Genomic DNA, 13,692 nt, shown 5'->3' on the forward strand with positions numbered 1-13,692 from the left:
GTATTCGGGGGCGGGGGGGCCCACGGGGGGGCCCACTGATCAGCCTTGGCGGAGGTCTGCGCTCTCCGAGTGCTTCTAGTTTTGTAATAATTTCAAGAGATTTGTCTATTCATTTGCTTTTCTAATAAATTTGTTAAATTGTAGAGACTTTATGGACACGCTGTATGTGAAGTTTTCATAGCAGGTATGCTGAAGCTTAATTTAGACACACCTCTGGCTTTATTAGACATATTTGTCATTATTTTCCTCCTGTAAAAAGTGCAGTGAGCTTCATTAGTCCGCAGCGTGGTGGATGGATGTCCAGAGGTGTGTGCTTCACCTGCAGAGCAGTTGGAGTCTAGATGTGATGAGCTGAATACATTAGCGTTAGGAGTGTTCAGTGTACACAACTATATGGATAATCAAATCACACACACACCCCTTCCAGTCATCCCTGTTAAAATGCATAATATTTGTATTCATTGAGGTAAAAATGGAGTTTATCTCATGTGGATAAAGCAGTCTGAGCTCATCCTTTAGATTAGATTAATAATATTGTTCAATCATTTTTCATGTAGATCTTCACAATAATAACTCGTCTCCATAGCGGCCTTTTCTTGCCTAAGCAGATAAAGAATTGAAATGAGACATTATTATTCATGTTGTAAATTGTGTGTGTGTGTGTGTGTGTGTGTGTGTGTGTTTTCCTCCAGGTAACCCGTCCCAGCCCACCTCCCTCCATTATATGAGCCCCTACCAGATGAACGCCTACGCCATGGCTCTGAAAGCAGTGGGGGAGATTATCCAGGACTACGACAGCGACAAGCTCTTTCCTGCCTATGGCTTTGGAGCTAAGCTGCCCCCCGACGGCAAAATCTCCCATGCATTCCCCCTGGTACGACACACACACACACACACACACACACACTCATACAGCGACCACAGGGTGTGGTTTGGACGAGGAGTTGTCGCTGTGACAACAGCTGGTCACACAAGTTGAAAAGTTGGCTCATCTGCATGGCAGCAGGAAATCTCCCAGCATCCCCTTCACTTCCTCCTCATATCCTCCAGAGGAACGAGGGCAACCGGGAAGAAACGGGTCGATGCCAAGTAGAACTGAAGCCCCTCGTCAAAATAATGTTCTGTCCATGGGTTTAAAGCAGGGGTGTCAAAGTCATTTTAGTCCAGGGGTCACATTCAGCTAAATTTGATCTGAAGTGGGCCAAACCAGTAAAATAATAATATATTAATAATGTCAACTCCAAACTTTTCCCAATGTTTTACAGTGAAAAAAGTAAAATTACATTATGAAAATGTTTACATCTACAAACTATCCTTTCAAACAATATGAATAACATGAACAAACTGAAAAAAAGTTTGTAATTTTGACACTATTGTGCTTTAGTTAATCATTTCCACATGCACATTATAACTTACAGATCACAGTGGATCTACAAACACACAAAATATTTAGTAACAGGTGGAATATTCTTAAAATTGCATGTACTTCTCTTAAGACATTTCAGGTTGTTCATATTTGTTCAGGTTATTCAGATTTTTTGCAAAATTATACTTAGTTTTAGTCTAATTACATGAAAACATTTACATTTACAAAGACAAAAATTTGGAGTTGTGAGTATTTATAGGTTATTATGAGATTAAATCGGTCTGAATGTGGAATCTGAACTAAAATGATTATTAACATCTTCAGTGTAATTTTTGCATTTCTTAAATTCATCCCAGGGGCCAGACTGGACCCTTTGCCGGGCCAGATTTGGCCCCCGGGCCACATGTTTGACACCTGTGGTTTAAATGAATCATCTTTACTCAGATGACAGAGCAAAGGACAAAATATCAGCACAACGGGGATTCAACACTGACCAGGGGCAGCTTTAGGATTGTGAAGGACATTCATGGTTTAGAGCAGGGGTGTCCAGCCCTGGTCCTGGAGAGCCACGATCCTGCATGTTTTAGAAGTTTCCCTCTTCCAGCACACCTGACCGTCATTATCAGGCTTCTGCAGAGCTGGATAATAGGCTTATCATTTGAATCAGGTGTGTTGGAAGAGGATAGGTCTAAAACATGCAGGATCGTGGCTCTCCAGGACCAGGGCTGGACACCCCTGGTTTACAGAGAAAAAAGCAGTCTTTTATTTATTACGTCAACTTGAATGTTCAGTTATACAGGTATCCAGTTTTAGTCAGAAGTCCTAAAATGTTGTTTTCCAACATTCGATAACATTGGCTTATTCTTATTCTGATTGTGATTCTTTTTCTGATTCTTATTCTTATACTCACTCTGATTCCTATTCTTACTCTTATTCTGATTCTTATTCTTATACTTATTCTGATTCTTATTCTGATTCTTATTCATATACTTATACTTATTCTGATTCTTATTCTGATTCTTACTCTGATTCTTATTCTTATACTTATTCTGATTCTTATTCTGATTCTTATTCTTATACTTAATCTGATTCTGATTCAGATTCTTATTCTGATTCTTATTCTTATTCTGAGTCTTATTCTTATTCTGATTCTTATTCTGATTCTGAATCTGATTCTTACTCTGATTCTTATTCTTATTCTGATTCTTATACTTATTCTGATTCTGAATCTGATTCTTATTCTTATTCTTATTCTGATTCTTATTCTGAATCTGATTCTGATTTTTATTCTGATTCTGAATCTGATTCTTATTCTTTACTTTTTGCAGCTTCATCAGCCTTTAAAACTCCACTGTCAGTCAGCTTATGTAATCAGTAAATACTGAATGAATAACAGCGCATTTGCAGACTCCTAATTACATTGTTTTCTTAGAGCCACTGGGTCAAGAAGGTAATAAATTGTTGGGATTATGGAAGACTGAAAAATGCAAGTAGAGCCAAGAATTTCTCCTGGGTTTTTTTTTTAATTTCCCACTTGTTGTGACACACTGAAGCTACAGTTACTAGAATATGAACGAGAGGTTAATTAAGTTATTACCATTTTTGGAAGTATCTTGTAAACCATAGAGTTTATATTCACGTAGCGGTCCCTGTTTTCGATTTTTTTTTGCCTGTAGAACGGCGATAGTGATAATCCCAACTGCGTGGCCATTGAAGGGGTCCTGGAAGCCTATTTTCAGAGCCTGAGGACAGTTCAGCTTTATGGACCCACCAACTTTGCACCTGTTATCAACAAAGTGGCAAAGTAAGTCTGAGTTTATGTCTAAGTTATGCCTAAGGGTGAAGCTGTTTTTAATTTCATTCTAATATCTGTTTTCACCTCACGGGCTTTTAAGAAGTTACATGACTCACAGGCTTGACGTCATTCACCGAGATTAGAGATCTTCATCTAAGAGACATTTACAGCGCAAGGACATGTTGATCCAACATTTGCAGCATCAAAGAGGTTAAAAGAACACGATCTGCTATTAATCCAATTCTTTCTGCTAAAAATAGAAATGAAGATATGAGCAGGAACGTCTAATCTAGTGTAATTAATTTTAGTGATTTTATTGCAACCAGAGCTGGGGCCACGTAGTATGATACCATCTCCATTAAAACAGAATAGAATTATCAACATGCATTCAGTAATACATTACTGCCTGCTACTGACATTTCAATATATACTAAGGGGCATTAGAAACGCAACAAAGTACAATATAGAGTAAAACTGCATGCAACTGCTTTGTACACAAAACATAATTTGTTGGCAATCACTGGTGACTATTGAAACAATGGAACCACATTTTTCAGCTCAGACATTAAAATCACGTGGTGGATGGTGCCAATCCCGGATTTTTCAGGAGTGGTTCGATCTGACATTATTTGAAAATTTTTAATGAGTTCTTTTGATTAATATTGCTCAACTAGCCAAGGCTATAAAAACCCGGAGGAAAAATGCAAGCTGTCACAGACGGTCACCATGCCACGCTTAGGTGCAACGGCGGACAGACCACGACCCGGCCAACCACATGTTACTGCCCGTGCACAGGATGGGCACCTACAAGTCATGCACCTGCGTGACCGTTTTCTGCCGGTGACTCGTACTGCTGCAGAGACAATAGGACATCACCAAAGGCCTATCAGCTCCAGGACAGTGCGACGTTGGTTACGAGAGGATGGCATCCGGTCATACCGTGCCAGTGTGGGTTTGGTGCTGACGGACGTCTGTAGGGAAAATAGGCGCACATGGGGTCGGCGTTATTCCAACAGAATGATACAGAATATGATACAAATTGATGTTGCTCAATAAATTATGAAAAATTCAAATTAATATCACAAAAACACAATGTTGCGTTTCTATTGCCTCTTAGTATATTATATAGATCAAAAAATGGAAATTATTAACAGATGAGAGACAAGGAAAAAAATTAACACCCATAAAGACCCAAACCTCCACCGGCAACCAAAACCATCTACTGATGAAAACCAATCAATCAATCAAAGTTTATTTATATAGCACTTTACGGCTAAAATTTACTTATGGGGTCAAATGAGTGGCCATTTTTGTCAAAAAAAAAAAGTTGTAAGAAATGCATAGAACTGTGGTGAAATAATGCTAATACATTTGTGCACAGACTACTGATATTATTTGACAGTGGAAGCTATATTTTCAGAAATATTGGATTTTGAATAGCGTGACATTACCCATGATGATCTGGTCAGTACCAGTACTTTATTAGTAATAAACTTATATACTTACTATTGCTAATTCTCCTCTTATTCATAAATGTTACTATGGTGGATCTAAAACAATAACAGCTGACACAAAAACACAAAATGTGTCAGTGGACGGATGTGACATGGTTGTTACAGATCCCATCATACTGATGCTCGGCAGCCATGTCACCGTTTACACTAATGATCCCTGTGCAAAAACTAGGATCAGAATTATTTATTGCATAGTTTATCATCGTACTAAAGGGTAAATAACAATATAGAATTGTGATTTTTTTATAAAAATGCTTATTATTAGAAAACTGTTGATTTAAAAAGTGAGGTGTGACATTCTTAATGTATGTATTGGCGTAACATAAGCAGGATGGATCAGCACCATACTCCATATTGAACCTGTAAAAATAGAACGTGTGATATGTAGTTTATAATCTTGTAAGAAAAAAAAACTGGGGAATCTAAAAGAATAGAATATTTGTTTTTCAGGTAAATTCAGTTCAAATATAACTTAGCCATTTGTGACATGAAAATATAGCATTAATTGTGATGAAATTGGGCATTTTTGAGCTGAAAACATAGTTCATATGACCATCAACATGTTGCAACAGAACTGAAATCCTGCAAATTTGCATAAGTTGCATTTACCAACACAAAGTTCCTTTGGGGATTCACTTATATTGATTTCTTATGCATAAAGAAAGAAATAAGACCTCTAAGCAAATTTTAGCCGTTTACAATAACATAACGAAGACCAAAGTGCTTTACATCTAAAAGCATGATTAAATTATAAGATAGCACCATTTAATCAAATACCATAAATAGGCATAAAACAACCTGAAAAGCACTTGGAGAGCGCAGACCTCTGCCAAGGCAGATTAGTCTTCCCACCTCCCCACCCCCGATCACCACCAAAGTTTAATCAGTTGTTCCTTGTGTCAGTATCAACATTTCCTGAAAGTTTCATAAAAATCCTGACATAACTTTTTGAGTTATCTTGCTAACAGACAAACTCCGATGAAAACATAACCTCCGTCATTCCTTGGGGGAAGTAATAAGACACAACACACAGTGATTAAAAAAAACAATAATAAAAGATTAAAACCTAATAATGTGTTAGTGCTAAGGGTTAAAAGCCAGTCTACACAGGTGTGTCTTTAACATGGACTTGAACAGGGACAGGTCAGGAGGCAGCGTTTAATAACTTCTGATCCACTAATCTTATCAATACATGTAAATAATTGGTGTAAAATACAGTTTTTCATCTTTTCATGGTTATCAGATATGACCCATTTGGACGTTCAGAGTGAATGTGGAAACACTGTCATCTTCTACAGCATTGATTCACCAGTAAAACCCATGGAATTAGAATAGACTTTATTTACCATTTGCACAGATACATAGCAGTATAGGTACATCAGAATTCTTGATACAATGCTAGTTTAAAAAAAAAAAAAAAAGGTAAAGATATGACAATAAAGACAGATACAAAACATAAACACAGCTAAAAAACATATAAAAACAGTTATTGCGCGTACAAGCACAAATACACATTTGCAAAATAGACTATTATATAATAAAAAAAAGAGTAATAATAATAATAAGAGTACTGTGTGGTAACAAGTTATTGCACATTTGAATTAGAATTAAAAGTACTGGGACGTAGTTACCAGGTTGTTGCACATTCAGTTTAAAGTACTGGGAGGTAGAACAGGTTACTGCACATTGCAAAGTTGGATCAATGACAGTGGATGGACACACTTTATGCTCAGTTATGGATATTTTTGCTGGAAAAGTTAAGAAATAAATAACCCTCAACCTCACTCTGAGCTTTAATGAACATCTACATGATCAGTGAATTAAATATAGGAAAATGCATGATGTACTCTGAAAAAACTCTAAATTAAGGAAGATAATTTTACAATCAGTGGTGATAAATCACTTAAGCGTTAAATATAAAGAACAAATCATTTGGAAACTGCCACAAAAGTTTATGGGTTAAAGACATAGAGATTCCCTAGAAATCACAAAACTACAAAAGAATCGCACACACATCAACGTCATGTTCATCCAAGCAGAAAAGCTAAGTCTCTGGAATTAAATTGTGTCTCCTGCAAACGCACATAAACACTGACACACAAACACACAATCCATCCGTTTATCTCATCATCTGACTTCTTATCCGTCCACATCTGATATTTAATAATATGGAGATACTCATTTGTGTTCTCATCAGACCTCTGTCCTAGAAGCAGAAGAGAAAGTGCAGTAAAAGTGAGAAGAGGAAGTCCGATTATTTTCTTCATGCACAGATTTTTTTTTTCAGTGTTCATTATCTTTGAAGAGTTTCTCTATTTTACTCAAGGTTGGAGTTTTCTGTGGTAAACAATGGTCTCAGCAGCATCCCAGAACCACATTCTATAGCGAGTAGGAGCCACTCATATCCATTTAGACTGTCATCTATTTGGTGTTTAACCATAGAGAGGTATAGAATATCACCGTAATCTAAAACTGATGAAACGCTGCTTCAAAAACAGTCTTTTTAGAATCCAATGTAAAACTCCACAAAAGAAACTGTATTTCCATCTTAGTTTATTCATTAATTCTGTGACTTGAAATTTCAAAGTTGTCTTCTCTTCAAACCACTCATTAACTCTGTGACTCACTCATTCTTGACTCATTTTTAGCAGCGATTTTGCTGCAAGAGAAGAATATGAATCTACCTTTGCTTGCATTTAGAATCATTTCATGATGTTTGAGTAATACTTGTAATTGAGCAAAGCAGCAGCGAAGGGACTCAACACCTGAATGTACTGAATGTATACGATATAGTAGTTACATGATGGCATCATCAGCATATAGATGTATATCATGCTCACTTACAGAAAATACAGCAGCATTTACATAGACAGTGAAAATGAAAGGGTCTGATGCTGAGCCTTGTGGAGCACCTTGTCAGTTTAGTCCACCTGATTCTCCAGTGATCTGTGTTAAATAACCAGGTGCATATTATGTAGCCTGCAATCAAGACTTTTTAAAACTGCGTATGACTTTCGTCACCAATTTTTCATCAAATCTGCAAAACCCGAGTCATAGCCTAAGTATCACAAATCCACAAATCTTTCCGTGATTACACATCTCTATGAATCTCTTCCCTCACGGTGAACAATTTTGAGTGTTTATGGTGGAGTAAACTTTGAAATTGTTCACCATGAGGGAAGAGATTCAGGTGTGTAATCACAGAAAGACTTACGAATTCGTAACACTTAGGCTAAGACTCAGGCTTTGCAGATTTGATGAAAAATTGGTGACAAAAGTCATATGCAGCTTTAAGGCTTTGCTGCATCTGATTTGTGCATGTTTGTTTTGAAATCTGTATTGGTCTGATGTTGCAGCAGTAGAAGATAAGAGGACATTAACTTGAGCGTGTGCGCACTGGTTTTTGTGGAAAGCGCTCTATGGAGAATTCTGTATTCTGGCTTTTAGTATGTATCTGAGATTAGAACATGGAGTTAGTTAATTTGAACAAATGACTACTCCTAGTATAAACCGCACTCAAACAGAAGTACAAGAGCTTGCACAAATCTGTCATAGTCCACCTTTTAGTCTTTGCATTCACTTCCTGGTTTGTCACTGATATAAAAGTATGTGTTAATACTTGGCTCATTTTTAGCAGAGAAGAATATGAATCTGCCTTTACTCACATTTAGAATCACTTCATGATGATTGAGGGATACTTGTAATTGAGCTAAGCGGTTAAGGGACTCAACAGCTGAATGTGTACAATATAGTAGCTACAAGATGGCATCATCAGCATATAGATGTATATCACACCCACTTACAGAGAATACAGCAGCATTTACGTAGATAGTGAAAATGAAAGAGTCTGATGCTGAACCTTATGGAGCACCTTGTTGTTTAGTCCACCTGATTCTCCAATGATTTATGTGTTAAATAATCAGGTGCATGTTATGTAGCCTGAAATCAAGACTATTTAAGGGTTTGCTGAGTCTGATTTGTGCATGTTTGTATTGGAATCTGTGTTGGTCTGGTGTTGCAGCAGTAGAGGAACAGAGGACATTAACTTGATCATGTGTGCAATGGTTTTTGAGGAAAGCTCCCTGTGGAGAATTCTGTATTCTGGCTTTTATTATGGATCTGAAATTATAATATGGAGTTAGTTAATTTCAACACATGACTCCTTCTAGCTAGGGGTGTAAGTAAATATCGGTTCCACGATATATTGCGATATTTCATTTCACGATACTGTATCAGGATTTAAAAATGTGTATCAATATTTCTATTTATTTATTCAAAAGCAGACATGGCAGGGGTTATTTTTGTTTTTTTGTTTATATTTTTGGGAATCCTGCGAGCTCTTTTCTTTATATGTACATTTGGGTATTTTACTCTGTTGTTTGTATATGACAGAAGTAGTATTGTAATCCTGCAGGTCATACGTGTATTTTTTCAAAAATTGATAACACTGTTTTATTAACCCTCCGGTATCCAGGTGCACCTTTTAGGCACACTTTGCACTTTGTTTTAAAAAACTTCATATTATTTTTCACAATTTAAATAAGGTTAGAATTCAAAAGTTGTTCATTTTTGCATGATCTTTAAAATTCTGGTCAACTAAAATTTGCACATTGTAAACAAAAGAAAATTACAAGACTAGCATCTGTCTCCCAAGTGTGCCTAAAACGCACTATTTCTTCCATTAGATATGTATGATTAGGGCTGACCTTGATTTACAAAAATTAAATAAAATCAGAGCAGAAAAATAAATCAATATATAATATTCAATAGTTTGATTTATAGGTGTGCCTTTTTCGTACACTTGGTGACAGATGCTAGTATTTTTGAACATTTGACCTAGCACCAAAAATAATAATACAAATTAACCGATGTTGCTGTTAATCATTGACATATGCCAGGCTGCAAAAATCAAATAATATGTGATCCAATTTTTATGTAGTATATTAAAGAAAAAAAAATGTTTTGTGTGTTTTTTGCATCCAAAAAAAACCGGTTTGTTTACATTACAAACACGGCATTTAAAGGATTAAAAAATGTGACAATTATTGAGTATTTGGTATTTTTATTCATGGCTCAAGTTGATGAAATAGAAAAAAGTGTAAAAGAATTAAAAACAAACTGTATGAACATTTTTTTGACATTCCACAAGTGTGTCAAAAAGGCACCCTTGGTGCTTAGTAAGGGCCTTGCTGGAGGGTTAAAAAATGGTTATTTCAAGCATCCTAAAAGCACTTTTTACTGTTTGAAAGCAGCAGATGTTAAGTTTTCCAGGATTTTTTTTTTTTTTTTAAAGAAGCAAAACAAAAAAATACCGCCTTGTTAACAGTATCGTGATATATTGCCATATATCATATCGTGATCCTAGTATTGTGATTTGTATCATATTGCTACATTCTTGCACACCCCTACACTTAGCACAAACCAGACTCAAACATAAGTACAAGAGTGTTGTGGAAATGTCCAACTGATAAACCACACACAAAGAGGAGAGACAGTTAGAGTTAAAATAAATAAATGCATTTATTGAGAAGTCAATCACAGAGAAACTCTGTAAGTGAAGTCTGATTAACCAAGAAAATATTAAAGATTATATACCCAAAATCCAGCCCCCCTAATGGTGGACATCCCCATATGTAAATCATACCACTCAATACCAGCCCTTCCCGTTCCAGGGTCAATATGACCTCTTACCCCTAACCTTGTTTAAATAATATCTAGCGTGCAGGCGCCATCACCCATCCATGCACATCCAGACATTTAGGTGTTTGAGTTTTAACTCAAGGCAAGAACTCCGTTCCAGGGTCGGGGGTGTTACAGAGTGGTAAACATCACACATAAGCATATGCATGAAGAATGACTCAGCATTAAAAGAAGATGTACAACAATATAAAACATAAAAGTAAATATAAAAAGTAAATTTTCCACCACAAGAGCTTACACAAATCTGTCATCTTTGCATTCACTTCCTGTTTGTTTGTCACTTACGTAGAAGTATCTGTCAAAAGTCTGTTAACATTAGTGCGCATAAGCAACCTAAAAGTAAACCATTAAAAAAGTAAAATTTCCAAACTTCAGCACAAGCCAAGGTGTCCTTTTGTATTGACACCACCAAAGTGTTTTATGTTGGCAAACAGTAAAGCTAACATTAGCCAAGACTAAAGCACCCTTTGGCATTGATAGTATTTAGTGCCAAAGAGGCTTACGTAGGCCAACAGAAGAGTCAACATCAGCCAAGACCACTGAATCCTGAATGCCTTGAGCAACAGAGCCTTTTATCGCTCACAAGCTTCATTAGCAGAACATGTTTGGCATTGTTAAACTGATTCTCCATGGGGTTTAAGTCATAGAAACTAAAGTTTGGGTATCATGGGAGCAGAAAGCAGATAAGAAAAAAACACTGTGTCTGTGAAAACTTGATTTCACACATATGTAAAAGACCCACAGACATTAGTGTTTGCCCTTTGTGTGTTTTTTCTTACTTCTACTGTTGAACGTCAGCTCTAATGTGTGTGTTCTTGTTTCCCAGCTGTGCAGCCGAAATTACAGATGGCTCTCAGTACTTTGTCCTGTTGATGATCACAGATGGTGTGATCTCTGACATGGTCCAGACCAAAGAGGCTGTGGTCAATGTGAGTAGAATTAAACACACACACACACACAAAGTTCACAACAAGGTCTGCTCCACTGTTATGGGGAGCGCTGAATACACAAGGATTTGTTTTTCTCTCTTATAATTTATTTATAAGTGAAGGGAATATAAGCAGTACTAGAGGAACTAGAGAAAGTATAGTTTGCTAAAGTAATAGACACTTTCAGGCACATCTCACATTGTTTGGAATTCGTGACAAACTGGACTGTGCAGGTGTGAACCCACCCCTGAAGCCCAGTTCAGACCACAAGAGACCTTCACAGTCCACATCAAACTCAACTATGGTGCAGTTTATTTACAGTCGTACATACGCGGATGAATTACTGATATAGACGATATAGTCGATGTTGAACCACAGTTGAACTTGCTCTGGTTTCCTCAGTTTTCAAAAACAGATAAACATGGATAAATTCTCCTGTCAGCGGCCGGCCTCGACCATGGTACTGAGGAACAGCCGGTGTTGGTCCATGAGCGCCTCTAGTGGCAGCTCAGTGTAATGATCGCTAAAGCTACTGTTAATGCTAGGTGATGTGTGTATTATGGGTAAAACAGACTGAATTTCTATAAAGGGATAATAAAAGGACTCAACCTTAACCTTATTAACCCTTAGGGGTCGACGGAATGACTGAATCACATGATATTTTCAACACGTCGCAGCATCGGAAGTCGGTCACATAGACCACTGAGGACAATTGCATTCGAAAGTGCGGACTGGAAAGACTCTCCCACTTTTTATTTGATGTTGCTAGAGTAAATACAAACAAGCAAACAAGTAAAAGTGAGTAAAAGTATGAAAATGAGGTGGGGGCGTTATATTTCTTACCATGTCTTTGTCATTTTTTGTCCTTTTTAAAAATGGCATAGCAGAGAAACACCTATGTAAAGTTGTTTTTATTTATTTTTAATATGTTTCTACGTCAAATATTTGAGTTTAGATGTAATTTATTACAATTTTGATTTTATATACCTAATATTTGGAACCGATATTCACTTTTAAAGTCTTTGAAAAGGTTCATTAAGCATCTTTGTGTTATTTATGCCATGGTTATAATAGTTTTGGATTTTTCATTATAGTTTATTTTTATTTGGTTTTGACTTTTTTTTCTCTAATTCAGTTAGTTTTAATTCGTTTTTAGAGCAGGTTTGCTAGTTTTTATTAGTTTTTTTTTTTGTTTTTTTTTTTCTAAATGCTTCGTTTTAGTCTCGTTTTAGTATTAATTTTAGTTTTGTCAAATCTTTTGTCTTCCTCGCTGTCATATTCCCATGAATCCCAGACAGGATTCTGCTGCTTTCTCCCAACTGTAGTCTCCATGTTTCCAGGTAGAGTGGGGACGGGAAGTGACGGACCGTGAAGTGTCATACGGTGCCGCTAGCTAAAATTGCTAGAACAAAATAAATCAATTTCATATCAATCCGACATTAACAAAGACGAAAAGGAATTTTATCCATAATTTTTATACGTTTTAGTTAGTTTTGTAAGCACACAATACAGTTTCAGTTAGTTATCATTTTTTCTTTTAATTATAGTTTTTATTTATTTCAGTTAACAAAAATGTTTTTTCAATTCTAGTTTTCATCATTTAGTTAGTTTTCGTTAACGATAATAACCTTGATTTATGCAATAAATTATATATATTTTCAAATCGGATATTATACTTTTTTGTGTGTTTTTAGGCCTTTTGTGTTGATATAGTAGGTTAAAGTGAAAAAATAATAGGCAGATGAGATAGATGAAGTTGTGCTGAAAAGAAAGATACCAAACATGGGTATAATAAACAAAAAGTACTCAAAAACAGCCAAAATAGGCTCAGACCCCTAAGGGTTAAACAGTGTCAGTTATAGGGAGATAATGATGAAGGCGTCCAATCCCAAAATGACAACCAAATAAACATATTAAATATATGCGTGTACACTTTAGTTTAGAAACTCAGATGTGAAAAAGACTTGAAACTGCTTCGTAAAAAAGAATTATATTGATAACATACATGTGATGTGAAATTTTAATAAAATATAATCTATAAAATCTATGAAATAGATTAAGTGGTTCAGAAAATGAATGAATGAACTAGGGCTGCACGATTTTGGTAAAAAAAAAAATCCAGATTTTTTCCTCTAAAAATTCGATTTTCGATTTTGATTTCGATTTTTGGGTAAACTACAAAAGACAACAGAAGTCAGCATGTCGTTTTCGTGAGCAGCCCACAATGCAAGGCACTGCTCTGACCTCAAATCTGTGATGGTATCACGTGATGAACCCACAGAAGTTTATTTTTTCTTAATTAAATCTTTATTGAATGAAGTAGAGTATACAAACAATGTATACAACAAGAAAATAACATAAGTTTGCCAGGGGGAATACACTACAATA

The 13,692-nt window shown here is 36.1% G+C and overlaps 1 protein-coding gene across 1 annotated transcript in view; it reads left to right on the plus strand.

The window, feature by feature from the left end:
* Nucleotides 1-13,692, plus strand: part of LOC115423108 (copine-9-like) — a 275,059-nt gene that overhangs the window by 240,293 nt on the left and 21,074 nt on the right. Inside the window, exons 15-17 of the mRNA XM_030139830.1 lie at nucleotides 693-874; nucleotides 3,043-3,170; nucleotides 11,202-11,304. Of these exons, the coding sequence (XP_029995690.1) occupies nucleotides 693-874; nucleotides 3,043-3,170; nucleotides 11,202-11,304 (413 nt within the window). The remainder of the gene's footprint in view (nucleotides 1-692; nucleotides 875-3,042; nucleotides 3,171-11,201; nucleotides 11,305-13,692) is intronic.

Source organism: Sphaeramia orbicularis, chromosome 7 (genome assembly GCF_902148855.1).
Source record: "Sphaeramia orbicularis chromosome 7, fSphaOr1.1, whole genome shotgun sequence".
Classification (NCBI taxonomy): Eukaryota; Metazoa; Chordata; class Actinopteri; order Kurtiformes; family Apogonidae; genus Sphaeramia; species Sphaeramia orbicularis.